The 19085-nt window shown below is 37.1% G+C and overlaps 1 protein-coding gene across 4 annotated transcripts in view; it reads right to left on the bottom strand.

Moving 5' to 3' along the window:
* The window catches only part of LOC149226756 (alpha,alpha-trehalose-phosphate synthase [UDP-forming] 1-like), a 168260-nt gene that overhangs the window by 102308 nt on the left and 46867 nt on the right, over positions 1–19085 (bottom strand). For all 4 annotated transcript variants that reach the window (XM_089377593.1, XM_089377594.1, XM_089377591.1 and 1 more), the window contains exons 5-6: positions 15983–16031; positions 15534–15634 (exon numbers count right to left, since the gene is read on the bottom strand). In XM_089377593.1, coding sequence (XP_089233719.1) covers positions 15534–15634; positions 15983–16031 — 150 coding nt within the window. The remainder of the gene's footprint in view (positions 1–15533; positions 15635–15982; positions 16032–19085) is intronic.

Here is a 19085-nt window from a genome sequence, read left to right as displayed (position 1 = left end):
ATCACAAATAACCATCTGTAGTGCCTTTGCCTGTCTCTAATCTTCATTCTTTCTTCATCATCTTCATTATAGCTGCCACAACATATCCTCTTCCTGAACTGGGGAGATATACACTTTCTTTATCCAAGCTTCTTAACAAGTACTTTCTTTCGCATCATCACATCATCGGAGAACTTCATCCTTTCAGAACATCATTCCTTGTATCCTCACTTGGCAACAAGGTCATCAACAATGTATATTTTAATGTTATCAATTCCCTCTTTCCATCATGTTCAACATCATTATTAAGTTGTCATCAAATAAGAGGTAGGTAAGCATCTTCAATATTTTGAAGACTATGTGCATGCAAATCTTCAACAACAAGTACAACCAAGCACAAATATAGTGCATGAAGTCAACTTTATTAATATAGGGTTAGCATGTCATCACAAGGGGAGCATAATAAATTAGACCCTAGATATCAAAACCTAAATCTAGTTAGGTTTACAATCAGCAAGGGTTACACCTTTCATGCCCTAGACCAACACAATTAATTTTGTTAGGGTTTTTGTAACAAACCCTAGATTTCTTCATCAAGACTAAAGCCTTAGATATTAACAACTAATTCAAACATAGTGAAAGCATTATTACATCTAGGGTTTCATTGCCTTAGAAACTTATATCAATCTCTACTAGGGGATTTGTGGTAAACCCTAGATACAAACATAAAAACTTCAAAGTTAGATATTCAACAATTTTAACCGAGCTTGGGTTTCAATCATTTGGAAGCACATAAACCTAGGGTTGTATTCCTAGGATCTTTCACTAACTATTACAAGCGTTTTTCCATAAACCCTAATTCAACAAAATCTAAAAATCTAAGGTTTCTTCATATATCCTAGACATCAATAACAAACCCTAAAAGGCTAGGGTTTTATATTACCAAAACCCTAAAAAAAAGAGTAGTATTTCATCATGTGTTCTAAGTGTTATCAACAAACCCTAAGTAGACTAGGGTTTCATCATTAAAATCAACATACCCTAAGCTTCAAAAGGCTAGGGTTTTACAATGAACCCTAAAGGTTAGCATTTTGCTAAAGTGAACAAAAGATAGAGTATTACAAGGGTTTATTTAATCTAAGGATTAATCACCCTAAACAAGAATCTTTATGATTCAAAATCCTAGACATGAGAGAGTTAGTAATACAAAGCATATTTCCAGATTAATGTACCTTTTAATGAAGAAGATTAGCTACAAATGTTGTACTTTCATACATAACTTGAGTTGCTTCTTTTACAGACCTTGTAGGGTTTCCTTATTGAAGTGTTCCCTTTGAATCTAGCCACAATCTTTCCTTTTAGAATATACTTGCAATATTCATTGACAAGCATAGCCAAAATATACAACTACAATAGCATGATGATTATTTAGGGTTTCCATTACCTTTTAGAGAATGGATTCCTACAAAATCATTCAATTCCATTCTTGCAAAGGTTTGCCATGTTTCTTACAAATCCTAGACAATATGAGATAAAGTTTCTAAGAGCGAAAAAGTGAATGAGGTGAGACTTTCATTCACTTAACAAACCCTAGTCATTAACCCTACAATCATACAAGCAACTAACCTAACATTTCATGCTAGACTCTTAACAAATGAGCATTCTATACATATCTCAAGATTACATACCTTTGGCTTTCATGATTGAAGGATTGATGTTCCATAGAGCTTGTTGTTTTTTCTAGCAAACTGAAAACATATTGTTAGATGACTAAAACATAAAGAGTAATGTTAGTACTTGCTTGTGTCAGATTTGAACTCCAAGCTAGACTATAGTAGAAGCTTTCAGGGTGCTAAATCAACTCTTTTAACTGTTATAGAATGCTTCCTTCTTCGAAGTCTTCCTTTGATAGACTATACACCATTATAGTAGATTGCTCAAGATAGGCCTAAAATGCTTTACATAGCAAAGATAGGCTTCTTTGTCACTTATAGGTTTCGACCTCCATATTTATGTATGCACAAGTCTCTCAGACACTCCATTCATTGGTTTATGGAGCTATACCCTTCCCTAAATGTACAAAGGTCTCTTTTTAGTGATGACTATAGCTTCTAATCAAGCCGTCCAATGCCTTTATAAAACTTAGTTATTAGTTTTTTCAACAAGTGAACTTTTTGCTAGTCCTTAATATATAATTTGGTCACCTCTGCAACTACAAAACCTTTGTAACTTGAGGTAAATTCATACCCTTAATTATATGCTCAGAACTTTTTCATTTTCCCTTAAAGATCTCGGACTTGACTAGGCTTAAAGCCTAACTATCCGAACCTCCAAAAATGTTATTCAACTCCTTTCATTGTTGTGGCTATTAAGTTCAAGTTTGTAGTCTTAATTACCCAAGTCTGTGACCTAATTGCATAAATATAGTCTTATAATCATACCCAGAAAAGTGCTCTTTTTCAATTCGGTATTCTTCCTAAGAACTCGGCCTTGAGGACTAATACAAATAATTTTTTTCCTTCACATACCTGTGATCTTCAAGTTGCCATCTTGCTTCTTTCCTTAGCTCTGATACCATGTTGGGAAATCCTTTAGAGCAGCATAGTTAGAGTTTTTATTATGTTGATTTCTCTTTCTTTGACATTTTCTTATGAAGTTTCTTATTAGTTCTTGTTTCCAATTTTTGAGTTCTTACCATGGAGACAAATGCCAAACAATGAAGCTCACAAACACAAAAAAGAACACAAAATGTAGGCACTCAGCCAGGGCAAAAACCCCTCTTCTAGGGGAAAACCCAGAAATTCTTCTTCTCTTCTCTAGGATCAAGTCAAATGAGACAACCTTGACCTTTGACTAAGACAAAGACCTTACCTCCATCCATCAAGAATTGTCCTTCAAGACAATGCAGAGAATCAATAGGTCGTTGGTCCATCAAACTAATCAATTAGGGCTTTCAGTCCTTCTGCAATTCAACCTACAATCATAATCTTGTACCTTTGTCCTGCAGTGCTTCAATCCTTTCACACATGTGACAGAAATTAAGCTTCCTCCTTCTTTGTTGGGCTTTCCTTCACTTCCAGATATGAGATAGGCTCTTATTTATGATATTCGCACTTCATCCTTTCTTCTAGTTGTTGCAGATACAACTGATGCCAAATAGGTCGAGTAGTACCTCTTACTTATAGTGGTTGTAGCTTCATTAGTGAGGTCAACTTGATGTGTTTGATGTGATTGAGGCCGACTTGATGGAAGAAGGGTTTAAATGACCAAAATAATAATTCTTTCTTGACTTAAGAAGCCCAATAAGGGTCTCTATTACATCATGGCTTTGACTTTGACAGATGACTCAACCCTAGAAGCCTTCAATGGAGGCTTAACCTAGAAACAAAAATAAAATGAGCATGAAACCCAAGCTCATAAATAATTTTTCTTTCACAATAAATTTCCTTTTTCTTTCTTTTGACAAATATGTAACTCAAGTACAAATATGAAGACCAACACTAGTTACATTTCTCAACGCAAGGCCTGATGTGATTGTTGTATCTCATTCTTATCGTACTTTATATCTCAACTGAACATTTGAGGAAGATCTAATAGAAGACAAATCTGGTTGGGTTTTCTCCCTTGTGGGGTTTTCCCATGGTCTCTGACCTAAATCTTAGTGTCTCTATTGTGCATGCTTTTCTTGTGTTGCTCCTTACTGTTTCGTTGCATTGTTTATGTTATTTTTCTCTCTACATAGTTGCTAATGATGATATAATGTTAAAATTGCAATTATCTACAGCAGAGAACAATCTAGCCCTAAAAATTAACATGGTATCAGAGTTGGGTTGAAGAAAAGTCATCGAGATCACCCCCGTGAAGACACCTATGATGGAGTTTATGGTCAAGCAAAGTGAAAGGGAGACCTAAAAGAATGCTAGGGTTTGGAGGAAACCCTAGGGATGTCCTTTGTTCTTGCAAATAAGAGATAGGGTTTGGGAGAAACCCTAGGAGTGGTCTTGATATGGAAAGGGCGTGGTATGATTCAGAATTTCTTTATATATGATCAATTTGGAACAGATTCAGAGAAACCCTAGGTGAGGGTATGATGATCGATAATTGAGCTTAGTTGTTAATGAAGGAAATTAAGGAAACAGGTGGTGTTCAAGATGGTGCATTTTGTCTAAAGACGACATTGTCAAATAGTTGATGGACCATGGTGACTCATGGAGGCAGGATCAAGAGGGAGTTGATAGCTTCCTAAAATCCTCATGAAAGATAAGTACTTTCAAGACTTCTGTCATTTTCTACTCTTATTCACATTTATCTTTTAGACATTTGTTTATTCTTCTTACATGAATATCTGAATACTTCTTTCACTAACTTCTTGGATGAGGTTGTAATTAAGGAAAGCAGATCCCAAGGATCATCAGGATGTAGAATAGTGCAGGAAGAGTAAGTCCCAAGAGGGATCTGTTGCAGGAAGAGTGATCTCTAAAAGGGAGTTGGTGTAGGATAATGAAGAAGCCACTCTCATATCTAGAGAAGAAAGACAGTCCTACCTCATCATCAGGTACACTTTCGTTATGTTTGCTTACTTTGTTATTATTGTTCTTGCTCTTGTTCTGAGGTCATCAGGTACATCAAAAGGGTTGGAAGGACCTAGTCCTCAATATCAAGTTTGAGAAGGATGTAGAGCCTTTCCATGATTAGAATAGGCAAGAGATCAGGCCTTGAAGGAAGAATCCCAATCCCTTAGGTTGATATCCATGATTGAAGAGGCTTCCCATTTAGAGAGAGTACATTGTCATGTAAAAATTAAAGGAGTTGTTCTGAGATAAGGAAATGTTGAAAGTTGTATGTCCTTCATACAAGGACCAGTCTTAATGACAAATATGTTGTAGTGTTAGATGCTTCCGTGATACTAAAAAGTGATAAGGAATGAGCTCTCAGAAGGAGAGGGTTGTGATAAGATCCTAACACCTGTTGCCTGGCGCATTATTATTTGGTGTATGTGAAGTAAGCTTCCTCCATGATATTTAAGGAAGAAGCGTACTTAGAGCCACTTCAGGGCTTTGAGACAGATAAGAAGAGACTCATGTTTTTAGATTGAAGTAAATCCCATATGGACTCAAACAAATCCCTTGGACCTAGCATGCCTAGATTAAAGGACATCTGATGCAGACTCCAACCTCTCTTCAAGGTTAAAGGTATTTCTTTGATATTTGATTTTATATATGCTAATCATTTATTTTGACAAGATCAGATCATCTCATCAGTATTAGAGGGAGTTGACTTCTGAGCCTCGAAAATCCACATATTAAGAAGTGTATCATTTAGATGATGAGTCAAAAGAAGTATATTGACTAAGATTTGGCATGTTGGACTACAAGTAGTTGAGAGAGACTCCTCTTCAGATATAGATTTGATGGATCCCATGATGAGCTAGCAATCAGATGAATACTTGCTTTGCATCATGTACTCAGAGCCAGATAGAGCCTAGAAATGTATATTGGGTTGTTGAGGTATCTACATGAAACTATTAATTATGAATTGAGACACATTGTCGAAAACTTGATGTATACACCGATGCTAACTAAGACTGAAAATGTTCTTGATAGGAAAAGCACATCTAAGTGTTGTTGTAGCTTAGCGTCTGCCATGATTTCCAGGATGAGTCGGAAATAGAAGTCTGTTGATTTGAGTACGGAAGAGGCAAAGCAAATTGTTGCTAGCATGACTAGCTGAGAGGCAGTGTGATTGAGAAAGCTCTTTGGAAAGTTGTTTGAGAATACGCCGAGCACAACTATGATATACTGCAATAAGAAGAGTGCAATCTAACTTTCAGAGAATCTCGTGTTCCATGACAAGTCCAAGCATATTGAGATCAGATATCACTATATTCGAGATATGATGTAGGGAGGAGCAATAAGGCTCCAACGCATCTTTTGATGAGTAGATAACTATCATTCTTACCAAGCCTTTGCCGAAAGGGAAGTTCTTCGTCCTTAGAGAGCATCTTGGACTAGTGAATATGACCCTCCCAAGTAAGGGTCACGGCTGATCAAGGACACTGAGTTATGCTCTTCCCCCCTATTTGAGCTCAAAGGGAGAGGAATTGAGCCAGAGAGCTCCTAGGGTTGAGGGAACTCTGGACAATAAGATGTATGATCCTTGTCACTTATGGCAAGTTGGGTATCCTGCTATTATCCTTGTAGGGTGTATGTGATCCTTGTCATTTATGACAAGTTTGCTATCATCCCCTACCATCAAGTCTGGGACTTAACAGAGTATACCCCAGTATGCATCCTACCCACAAGTTGGGCTTGTTAGGATTGTCACCCATCTAGCCAATGGGTGAGGAGAGGCTTAGGTGTGTGTGACCCTTACCTCTAGTAAGTTGGGTATCCTCCCCAAGTTAGTGGATGCAGGTGTTCTACCACTTGATTCTTAAGGATCAAGGTGGGAAGATCAGCAGAGAATAGGATGTGCAATCCTTGTCACTTATGACAAGATGGATATCCTGCTTATTGTCATTGGATAATAGGATGAAGGTGATCCTTACCTCTCATGGTAAGTGGTTATCCTGCCTATTATCATTGGATATAGGGTGACAAATCTATCTCCCCTATGATGATTCTTCTTCTTTAGATTGAGACATCATTGTTCAGCTGATGATCAGAGGAAACAAGTTGAGACGAGATGTGATAATATGGATGTTGTATCGATGTAGCTGAGATGGAGGTCATGGAACTTCACCTGGTGACTAGTAGGGTTTGGAGGATCGGGTTTGGAGGATCACCCCTACCATTGGTTGTGGATTATTCTGCTATGAGACATGAAACAACAAAGTTGTACATCCAAGATGAGTCTTATGATGAAGATGGAAATTCCTCCCTAGCTGAGAGGGAGTGTTGAAATTTGGGCAACTCTGGGACGAATTTCCCATGAAAAAACCTGTTGCCCCAAGGAGAACCCAAAGACCCAACAGAAAGCCCATCTTGCCCCAAAGAAGATTTATTTTGGTGAAAAGGAAAAATTATGTTGGATAAAAGAAATTTTATTATTATTAATTTGATTATTTAGAAAATATTATAAATAATGAAGAAATTGAATTTGAGGTTTCCCTCCAAAATTCTACTCGACCTCCCAAATTTTCAACGTCAGTCTCTAAATCGGAGGACCTCATTAGCACCAAAAGGGACCCATCGATTAGTATAAATAAGCCTCCATTAAAGCTCACTAAGGATATCAAATGGTGTAAGATCATAAGCTGAATCTGAACATGCAGCTCGCATCTTCTTTGAAGCTCACTATTATCTCTAAGTGGCTCGTCTTTTATCTTTATGACACGCATTGATTTCTCTATGGATCGCATTCTACAAGCCCGCATTATATTTTTTTTTCTATGGTTCGTTTTCTCTTTTGTGGCTCAGAGGTAACGCGCACAACTTCCTTAGGCACGTATCATACAACACAATTTCACATCAATTCTCCTATGTATCGCATATCTCTCTATGACATGCATAGTATATTACAGTGGATCGTATATTCATTTTGAGGCTTGCACACTTCGCTCTGTGGTTCGCACTATATTATGTTGGCATTATACATAGAGGCATGTCTCATATACATATACAGTGATACTGATGGAATCTATTATATATCTACAATGGCTTTGCTCATATATAAACACAGTGAGGCATCACTTATATATATGCAAATTCATACCACGTCTTACGCTTTCATGTAGCTCGCATTGGGTCTTTCTACGTTCCAGAAGTTCACATATATATACTCTTTGTGTGGCATTGCATTATATTCCAAAGGCGTCGCTTGACTCTATGAATCACATTTCCTTGTAGATCAATTATTATGACTCTACTCTATCGTAATTCTTGTAGCTCGATACATGATTTTTGTAGCTCAAATTATATGGTTCGTTTCAATTCTTTGTGGCTCGACACACAATCTCTGTGGTATCAAATATAGTGGCAACGTCGCTCAAATACACATAGTGGCATCTATGGCATTGCTCATATATTAAGTGGCTTTTGCACTTCTCTGTGGTTTGTATTCATATCTTTGTGATTCGTTGTGTTACATATGTTGGTCGTGATTCTCATGAAAGGATGGTTGTAAGTTAGAGGTACTTGTTTCATGATATATGACATTGAAATTTGAATGGTTGTGAATGGAAGTAGCCTTGCCTTTGATCTTTATGACAGTACCTTAATATATGACAATAAACTAGTTGTATGATGGTTGGCAATAACCCTAGATGACAGTGAGATATATGATGACCTTGATATTATGATGGCAATGACCTTGCTATCATGATGAAAGTGAGATATATGATGACAGTGACCATGCTCCATGATGGCGGTGACCTTGATATATGTTGATGACATGGACCATGCTCTTATGATGATAGTGACCTTATGATACATAACAATAACAATGACACTTGTCTTATAGTGAAGACTCCTATTGATGACACCTATTGCAATCTCATGGCTGATGCTACTTGAGATACTGATATGATAGCAACTCTCTTGGACTCTCTTGGACTTGGTTGAATATCAGAGGTTAGACTGTTCAGTTCACAAACGAAGTTGTGAACTGACTTGGGTTGGCTCTAGGAGACCTGATGTGATTGTTGTATCTCATTCTTATTGTACTTTGTATCTCAACTAAACATTTGATGAAGATCTAATAGAAGAAGAATCTGGTTGGTTTTCCCCCTTGTGGAATTTTGCCTTGGTCTCTGACCTAAATCCTAGTGTCTCTATTGTGTATGTTTTTCTTCTATTGTTCCTTATTGTGCCTCTGCATTGTTTATGTTATCGTTCTCTCTAAATAGTTGCTAACGATGATATAATGTTAAAATTGCAATCATCTACAGCAGAGAACAATCTAGCCCTAAAAATTAACAGCGTTCACCAATTAAACATTTGTTGATTAGATTGTTGAAGGAAAAAGTTACAAGAGATGGAAGAAGACCATGTAATTACAAAAAAGAGAAACCCTAACTTAAGGCCCAAGTTACCAGTTACAGTGATTAGACCCTTACTAAATGGAAGTAGCATTTCATAATCATAAAAATAAGATATAATAAACACCTAAGGCTAAAAGCTTATTATTATTGTTGTCATTATTAGTATGATGATGTTTACTATGATATTGAAGTTTACCATCCCTCGATACCAACACGCTTAACTATTCTTCAAAATATGATAAATTATGCCATGAAATAGAATTAAATTGTGATTTATATTATTAAGGGTAGGGCATGTTAAAAAAAAGGTGGTTATCATCATCAACCTCCTCCATATCACAAATTTTACAAATTTGCTCAACCCAAGGAATTTTTGGGTTAGTCCAATGACCAGTTTCACTATGGAAGTCATAAGCATTAGTCCAAAATTATGAACATGTATACAAAATAGCTCATGTGCATAGGCTTTAAACGCATAATAACGTTGTTATGTTTAGGTAAAATGTACACAGCATACCTCCACACGTGTGCATCTTTGTCCCCAAATTTGAAAGAATTTAACAATAGTTTGATCACAAGCTGAACTTGAAAGATGCATTGCCAGCACACTGACTGGTTATTCAAGCGACCTGGTGGATGGGAGCTAACCCATATGCAGTGTTCAGAGTTTTAGTGCTCTCTTTTATAAACGACTTGAATTGTGAAAGTCTCAAGTCTTGTGTTAGGGAGAAGTAATAAGCTGAAAACATTACTTTTGTGTTAAGGGAGGTGATTGAGTATAATATGAAAATATACAAGTCACTTAATATGTTAGTGACCTGAGACCATATTAATATTATAATGTTGAGGATAAATGTTAGGTGATTAAACTATCATAACCATCTTTGGGTGCTATATAAATTCTAAATCTTATGATAAAAAATTAGATGAGAGAGTTGAATATGTAGTGTTGGGTAGCACACCCAAGGCTTCTATGGATGTACTTATTGCAGCACCAATAATCTGTCAAAAGTGTGTACTTTAGTATGTATGCACCTTTATGATATCCTACAATACCATAAACCTTGGATTGTGTTGTCCTCTGAGATGACTCTAGGTCAGTTAGTCATGCCAGAGCATCTAAAATATTTTGTTGGTTTTAAATTTTATGGATGACCAATGATATGAATTATTGAAAACAGGTGCTTAAGCCTTAACAGTTACTAAGCTAGATGAAAGGGTTGCTATTTGTCTAGCTATAGTTAAATTGCTTTAAAGTGAATGAATAGAAGAATATTGATGAAGTATAACTTGCTAAATATTCAAACAGAATATTTGATTGGTTATAAGCAAAGAATACAGGCAAACAACGTTTCCTGTAGAACAAAATATATTTAAACGAATGCATATTTGTGTGACAATTAATTGATATAGGGGAGTTTATAATAACAGATAGTCTTATAAGCTAGTCCCTAGTTATTGTTGATAACTTCACAGGGGATTTAAGACTGACTGATACTCAGTATGATCTTACCCAGATCTCTGCATAAAGACTTAAATATATGAAGCAATACATAATGAAATAAGCACATATGAAAACTTACAAGAAGACAAAACTATAGTAGGCAAATTCAGAATCCTTTCATTAACTTTGCAAATCTCCAGCTCAATTACAATTCTGTTCTCAAAGCTCATCCAAGGATTCAACCCTTAATAACTCAAAGGAGGAGTTATTTATACAAAAAGTTCTACTAGATATTTTCAAAACAAAATTACAAAAATAGTACAAAATTGTAGGAATTTCAAAACTGCTAAGTGTTGGCACTATCCTTTAGGAATCTGTTGATGATGTGGTCCCCAAAAAGTGTTGCCCAATTGTCCTTCAGTTGTTGATGAAAGTTACTCAATAACTTCACACAAGTGATCCCATCGGTCTTCACTTGGTATGGCAAGATTTACCAATTTTCTGTAAACTTCATCAACCTCGGTGTATTTCTCAAAAGTGGGCTTATTTACAAAAAGATGTTTAATTTCATGCTTAATAGTCAAATCAAAATCTAAAGCTTCTAATGCTTGTTTCCCTGTAATATGCCCCTTTATACCTGCAAAGTTTGATTTATCAGTGGCTATGGTATAAAGCTTCTGGAAGTATTCTTCCAGACTGATCAACCTGTCATTTGGGGCCACTAATCCTAGCAGTCCTCTCTGATTCAGTAAATTAAATTTAAAATGAAACCTTTGGACAAAAGTCTTCAAGGTTTGACACTTAGTTTCTAACTGAGTCATCAAGTTCTTTTTCTGCAACACCTTCTTGATTTCCAAGATGGTTTCTATTCTATCCAGAATTTGAATCTACTCCAACTTGGCCCTAGTTTTTGAGTTAAGAACTCTAATCATGTCTACAGCCTCACTTGGTTTATCTTTAAGAAGCTGCTTCACTTCATCAATGGCTACCTGACATCTGTTTATGAGTTCCTCTTGCTCAAAAATGATCTGAATGGAAGGCCATACTTCAGTTATGGCCTGACTGATATCTGCCCATATGCTTTCCTTGGCTTGGGCCAAGGTCTGAGCCATCAATGACTGACTCTGCAACTCTTCAATTCTTTTGTTCAACCTATGTGTTTTCTGCATTTCCTCAACATACAAACTATCATTCTTTATTTTCTGAGCTTCCAGATTCTGAAATTTCTTATGAAGCCTTTCATTCTCTTGCTTCTAGTGAGTGAGCTCCTGTGAGAGTTTGTTCAAATCCTCTACTGTCGATGTAGATTCCCCTGTTGTTCTGGACACTGTAATAGGGATAGTTGTGATGGGAGTTATAGCTAATTGAGTAAATTGCTCTTTTTCCTTAAGCAATTTCTCAATCTGCTCCTCCATAGTTTTAATCTGTACATTCTGCTCAATTATCAGTTTGAGCATTTCTTCCTTGTGTTGTTCATTTTCTACTATCTCCTTGGTCTAGGGGTCCTCTGTAGAAGGCAGTTTCAACTGTTTTCTTAATAATGCAATATCTATGTTCTTCTTTCTGATAATATCTTCAGCAACTTTGATATCAGTAGGGTCCTCCAATGACTTAACCCTGTTGTCCTTAGCTAAAGATGATATTTTCTCAATCTTCAATTGTGACTGCACATTTGACAGAGCAGTTTTAAGCTTTGACAATGCCATAGCAGTGTTGGTCATGGTTGAGAACAACATCTCACCAGACTACCTATGCATGTCCATTTGATCAATTGGATGTATCTGATTAGCATCAAATGTAAATATAGTTTTCTTATAATCAGAAGAACCTTTAGGAAAAGGGACTTGAGCCTGCAGAAAGGCCATTTGCATTCTTCCCTTCTCACTGTCAAATGCTTTCAATAATCTGTGTTGTGAAGTGGAAGTCTACTTCCAAAATTGTGCATAAACATTAGCTTTCAAAGCTTCATTCTTCTACTTGATTTCAAGGAAGTTAGTGAAAACATTTGACTCCTTTGTTTCACTTGCTCCTACTGATTGAGTAATTTCTAGCAAATTCTGTGAAGTAGAAGAAGAAGAAGGAGTAGTAATTATAGGTTCTTTTGTCCCTACAGAAACCTATGAATCATCCAAATTGATGATGATAGGCTCCTTCTGACCCTGAGTAGTAGTAGTAGTTGTAGTGCCCTTTGATTCAATCCTTGATTTCTTCTAGTAGTGGATGAATCCCTTTCCCCAATTGTTGACGATGATGATCCTTCTCTAGGCCTCTCGTCGTGCTTAGTTTGAGAAGTAGGAGTCTGAAGAGTAGAAGGAGGTAAAACCTATTCTTCTGCTTCTTGAAGAGTATTCTCTTCCCATTATTCCTGATTTCTGAACTTCTCAGTCTTTGACCTAGGTGTATCATGTATGATTATGAGTGGTTTTGAGTTCCACCCTTAAGTCTGAAATAATGCTAAATGGATCATAGGACCAGGTGAAAATAGGTTGGAAACCCATCTGTTTTAATATAGCATCTGCCTCTAAACCAGTTGATCTGGTGTTACAGATGAATGATCCAACCTGTGCCTTTATCTTGAACTGTGATCTCCTCTTCCCTAAGATGAAATGAAGCTCATCCATGTTCATCATCTGCCTAATATATTCCAGAGAGAAAATTCTCATTGGAACATATTTTGGCAACTTATATGGAGCCAACTCGCAACCATATACTCTGATCTCTGTGTAGTTCTGGTAGAGATACCAATCTCCTGTTCTGACTTGATCACTGAGGTGCAGAATCCTTTTAATTTTTGTGTTGATTCTGGGTTCACTCTGACTATTGAGAAGCTATGCAACTGGGTGAATGAAACAGTCTATGAAGTCTGAAAATCTGAACTCAGTTGAGTTCTTTCTAATCAATGAGGTCCAATGAGTAACTGCTTGATTCTCTTGCTGATCATCTTGCTTGTGCAAAACAATAGGCAACCTGTCTCCCTGCTGAAAAATAAACATATGAAATAGGATAGAGGAGTATTTAAACACTCCTTCAGTAGTGAGGTTCATCAATTGCTCATGCATAGCTTCAGCCAAAAATTGACTGTAGTTATACATGAAGGCAGGCTTATTTTCTTTAGAAAAGATGGACAGATAGCCTAGGATAGCTTCATCTACCCATTGGTCTGATTGGTAGCCTAACAAGCAAGAAATAAGGGAAATTATATGCTTGGCTCTTTCAGGGAACATAGATGTTGGGTAAGGAGGATTCTTCTTGGGGAGCTCAGCATCTTCAGGGAGAAATATCTCAAAGATTTGAGCTCTCTGAGGGAAGGTCAACTTGTGATATAGGTCAATTAAGGCTGCAGTGGAGAAAAAGCTAAGGGAGTCACTGTCAGGTATCAGAAGCATTTTGTTTATGGTTTCTGCAGAAATAGTTATCAAAATGTCTCCATTTTGAACTACTACTGTTCTCTGCAAAGAATCATACTTGGATTGGCACTAGATAACTAAATCAAGAAAGGAATAAATTTGGGGAAACATGTACAAAGGTAGATTGGATTCCCACAGGTTTATTTCATCTTCATAATCAAAATAGGTCTACTTCAGCCAGTTGTGTAATTCGAACATGTCGAATTCACATTCGGTATCTGCAACTTTAAAGTATTGATCGGCTAATGGAATATGGTCCAGGTCCAAGGCATCAAAGGCCTTTGGGGTTTCCTGTGTTGCAAAGGGGCTGGCAAAGGGTTTATCCTTTTTCTTTGGAGCCATGGTATCAGACTAAAATGGTGAAAAAAGTGCAGAGGTAGCTAAGAGGATGCTTCCAGTTACAGGCTCGACTCAACAGAGAATTTGTAGAAAAGAACAATGAATAGAAACAGTGAAAAGATATTTAGGAAAAGCTATTGTAACGAGGCAAAAGAGTATTTAGCAGGGATTAAGGCTACCGTTTCAATAGAGGTCGTTGTTGATTGGCTAATTTTCGAAATAAATGCAATAACAAGAGGCAAAATGCAGCGATGGGAGGCAATTAATGGCGGCAACGGATACGCGGGAACAATTAGGAGATTGAGGGCACGTGGCATGGAGTGATTGGAGGCGGATGGCGCGGGAGGAGTGACCGTTGGCGCGGTATCGGGAAGCGCGGGAAGTGTGGATGGCGGATTTCGGAGGGGTGGGGGGGGTAGTGGTAAGTGGTTTGGAGCGAGGGGGTGCGAAGCGCTGAGGAGGTGACACGTACGCGAGGGGCCCGCGTGGGCAAAACAGTTTTTCACACCCCCCCTCATCGTTATCTCGTTTCGTGGCGAGGGGGTGCGAAGAGCTTCCCCACCGTTGATCTGGGAGGGAAAGCCAATGACCGTTGATCTTTGCCCAAAGTTTATCACTTGCCGACAAGACATTTTGTCGCATATGACTTTGGCTAAAAGCATAAAACATGTTTATTTACAAATATTAATCACCCCTTTAACAAGGTAATTAAACAATAATGAAAATTAATCTAACTAGGGCGTGTTTAGACTAGCTGCCCTTTTTAAACTATTTAACTAATCTAAACCTAATCTAATATAACTTAGGCCAATTTTTAAGCATATTAGGCCTTTTATTTGTCCTAATCTATTATAAATTCTAATGTTCAACCAAGATTAAATTGTTTGGTTGAACTTATTCTCTAATCTAGAACAAAAATTTAAATGATTTGATCAAGATTAAACAGTTTGATTCAGATCAGAAGAAAAGGTTGTGGCATAAAAACAAGCTGCACACAGACCTTTATTATTACAAATGGAATTTATTCATGAAGTGGCATTTAAACAAGCACACTTATACAAATCTTTTGATTTTCTTTTGATGGGGTTTTATTTCATCTCTTTTTTTTATTTTCTATTTTTTCATATTTTCATTTTTTCTTTATTTTTTCATACCCTCTTTTATAAAATAACAACTAACTTATCAAAAATAAAGCATGTTACAACAGATTGCATAGAGGTAATAATTAAAAGATTAATTGATGTTTTTCAGACCAAGCCTCAACATAAACCAAATGCTTGAACAAACAATCCTTTGTCAATCACAAAACATAGACAATATGAATAAGAAAGGGTACAGCCATCAATGGCACAAGTCTGAAAGTGCAATTGCAAGTTTGATTTACCTCACTAAGGATCAACACTCCTTTCTTAGAATTCTGACAAGCTATAACTTCATAACTCACAAGATTCATCCCATCACGCAAAGATGTTACAAGTGCCACATCTGTCACAGAAATGCCACTATTTATTTCATCAGATTTCTAAGATGAAATATATTCTTTGTTCAAAGAAATGGAAAAGAAAATACTTAAACAGCCTTTAAAAACCACCACCAAATAACAAAAGTAATAATTATTATTTGAGACAAACGGCAATGCTTAATCCAAAGCAATGCACAAAGTATAATTAATGAGCAGCAATAATTTAGAAATGAATTCATAAGATATACTACGGACCTTTACGAATAATTGACAAAAAGAACACATAAATGACGATACATAATCAACTCTACAAGGGAGCATATAAAATTAGAAAATTATCTTTTGAACTTAAGCAGTAGAACCTAATATACCTGTAATAGCATAAAGTGCACAAAGTTCATGAAAATCAAGTGATCGATCCTGTAATGAAAGAAACTAAAGCTTAGTAAATGAATATTTTGAAGGAAAGAATGTTTCAAATGAAAAAACAAACAAAAATTTAACAACAATCATAAAACACAATATGCTATCAAAGTATAAATTTGCCCCAAAAGATATATCAAAGAAGTCATGTTCATATTCTACTAATTATCAATAAGAGATATTTTAATTTTTAAAGGCTGTATTTGATTACAGGATGAAAAGTCAGATTTTCATACAAAATGGAAAACATAACAAACCAAGAAACACAGCTTATATCTTTAAGGAGCATACTAGTTAATTTTTCTGTAAACATACACCAACCTAGATATACAACAAAACGTAAAGAAGTATAAAGAATAATGTTTCTCGTTGAAGTCCATCTCTGAGATGTACACGAGAGGATATATAAATATTCATCCCACAAACATACACAAGAAAGAGAAATAAATTAAAATCAACATAAAAACAATAGAAAATGGAATATGGATATACCCCAATCATTTCTTCCATTCCTCACAAATTGATCTCCTAAACCATCCTTCACTCACAATAATGGAAAAGTTTGATCCGTAAATTGTCATGGATATTCCACTGGACAGTTCGTCACAACAGGTCTGATAAAATTATATTCAAAATCTGAAATTTTACACTATTACAGTTTTATTTCTTTTTAGATTTCTGGATTTGTAGATTACTGTTAATAGTGTATGCATATGAATTAAAATTATGCAGAAAATAGAGAACAACAAAATAAAAGCTCGCAAACACATTTGACACACAATATGACTTGGCAAACACTTTTGGGAGAAAAACCAAGTTGGAAGGTGAGGCCACTCCACTCTCTTTCTTTGAATGCCTTGTAAGTACAAAGAAGTATGGCCTATGGCCCATGTGCTACTACAGTGCACAAATCCTCTCTGTGTGCTCTATCTCCTATCCGTCTTCGCTATTTTTGCTCAGCTATGGAACAAATGCACTCAGAAGAATGGAATCTCTTTTCCTCCTAGTGGCCAGGTTATAACACAACCAGATAGCCTAATAGTGGTTAGGTTTGACTACCTCGACGCTTAACCAGAGTTACAATATAGACTCATCTAGAATCTTCTTCATCATAATCATGCGACTAGCCCCTTTTCATGAATAATGGGGGGTGACATGGCATACTCTCAAATTTTGGTGGTGAAAACAACAAGGTCCACTTCTGAGTGGCATAACTTTTGCATACGGACTATGATTAATGTGAATTTTGCATAGTTGGAAAGGTCCTTGTGTGTGGAATAGGAAAAAAAAGTGTGGTGCTAAAGAAGCAAAGTTTTACCCCCAAAAACCGTTGTTTGATTCCTCAAAACACTTCACGAAGGTTTCAGACCTCAATTTGCCAAACTAGGTCCCACCAGTGAAAATGGTCCTATGAGTTGATTCCTCCACTTTTTCCACTCGGAATGCATCGAGAAGGATGAAAAACAATATAATGATCAAATCTAAATCACACCCCCCCCCATTTTGGGAGGCTTTTGGACCCCAAAAGCTTCTACTGAATGAGGTGAGGAAATTTTTCCTCCACCTTCTCTCGGGTGTACCACTTGGCTTTGCCTGGAAGTTGTCCTTTCAACCCAATCTGTCAAAGGTATTGTTGCCCATGTCTTCTAGTTCAAGACTTCTTCTGCAAAACTATATCTTATGTCAACTCTACCTCAACATCTGGTGCCAAATCCTCCACAGAAGGTTGGACATGCTCCTCAACCTGATCTAGCATGGAAGGCTCATAGAGTTTCAGATTCTCAACATTCACAACTAAGTAAATACGCATGTATGGTGGTAAACTAAGTTGATAGGCATTATCACCCACCTTTTCCAATATCTTGATGGGACCATATTGCAGAGCCTTGATTTTCTTACCAGGACCCTATAGCCTCTCCTTGTTCAACTGTAGCCATACTTTCTCTCCCATCTTGAACGATTTCTCTGTTCTGTGTCGATCACACCTAGCCTTATATTTTACCTGTCACTTATGTAGTGTCTCTTGTACCTGTATATGGATTTGCCTGATCTTCTCTAGAAATTTGTCATCCCTCAAGGCATCCCCTGTAAAATCCTCACTCACATCTTGTTGCCCATATGCAATATCCAGAGGTGAAAGTGACAAATATCCAAAACAAGTTTCAAATGTTGATTTGGGGTAGCATCGGATGTGCTCTAGCCATGAAATTTGGTGGAGAGACTGGGGCACATGAGATCTCCAATACCTAGAAAGGGTTTGGGCAGATTCTAAACAGATCTAATGATATTAAAATAATTAATATTTTTAATGGAGTCCCTAAGTTTGAAAATAAAATATTAATGTGTATTAATATGAATCTGTGTTAGAGTGGTCCAAAAGACATGGATCAAGCCATATCTAATCTTAGCTGTTGATTAGGGACTTAATCTTGGCCGTTGATATGTCAACAGGAAAAGTATAAGAGGAGGCTTGAGGGTCACTTGGAGAATACACCAGAGTGATCAGTCATTCTATTCTCTAAAGCGGAGTTTGCTAAGAGAGATAGAATCAGTGATCGGGAGAGCAGCTGAGGGGCATTGAGTACAGAGAAACAGAGAAGGCAAAGAGTGTGCCGGGAGAGCAGCGCAGCAGCCACGAAGAGTGACGCAGAGCCAGCAAGGGCTCACGCAGGGCCACGCAGACGCAGCCAAGTGTTGCGCAGAGCACCAGAGAGGCTAGTGTAGCTGACGCAGACGCTCGCAGAGCTAACGCAGGGCCTCCTCGGGCTGACGCAGGCCAAGGAAGGCTGATGCATGGCCAGCACTGGGCTAGGAGAGGCTGACGCAGTCCAGATTGGGCAGACGCTGGGGTTGTAGAGCAGTTTTGTGCTAAGGAACTGCCGGAAGGATTTTCCAGGGTTTCAGCCAGGAGATTTCTCTCAAACTCTGAGGTATAGCTGCTAAGGAAATTCTATGTTGGGTAGGCCAGTTTCAGCACCCATATTGTACTCTGATATTGCTTAATAAGAAAACCCTCAGATAGTTGCACTGGTTTTCCCGCATTGGGTTTTT

Source organism: Pinus tabuliformis, chromosome J, assembly GCF_031772625.1.
Source record: "Pinus tabuliformis cultivar Carrire ecotype Pingquan chromosome J, CPIR1, whole genome shotgun sequence".
NCBI classification, from domain to species: Eukaryota; Viridiplantae; Streptophyta; class Pinopsida; order Pinales; family Pinaceae; genus Pinus; species Pinus tabuliformis.
Note: the sequence above shows the minus strand (reverse complement) of the source record. Positions and strands in the feature narration are given on the sequence as shown.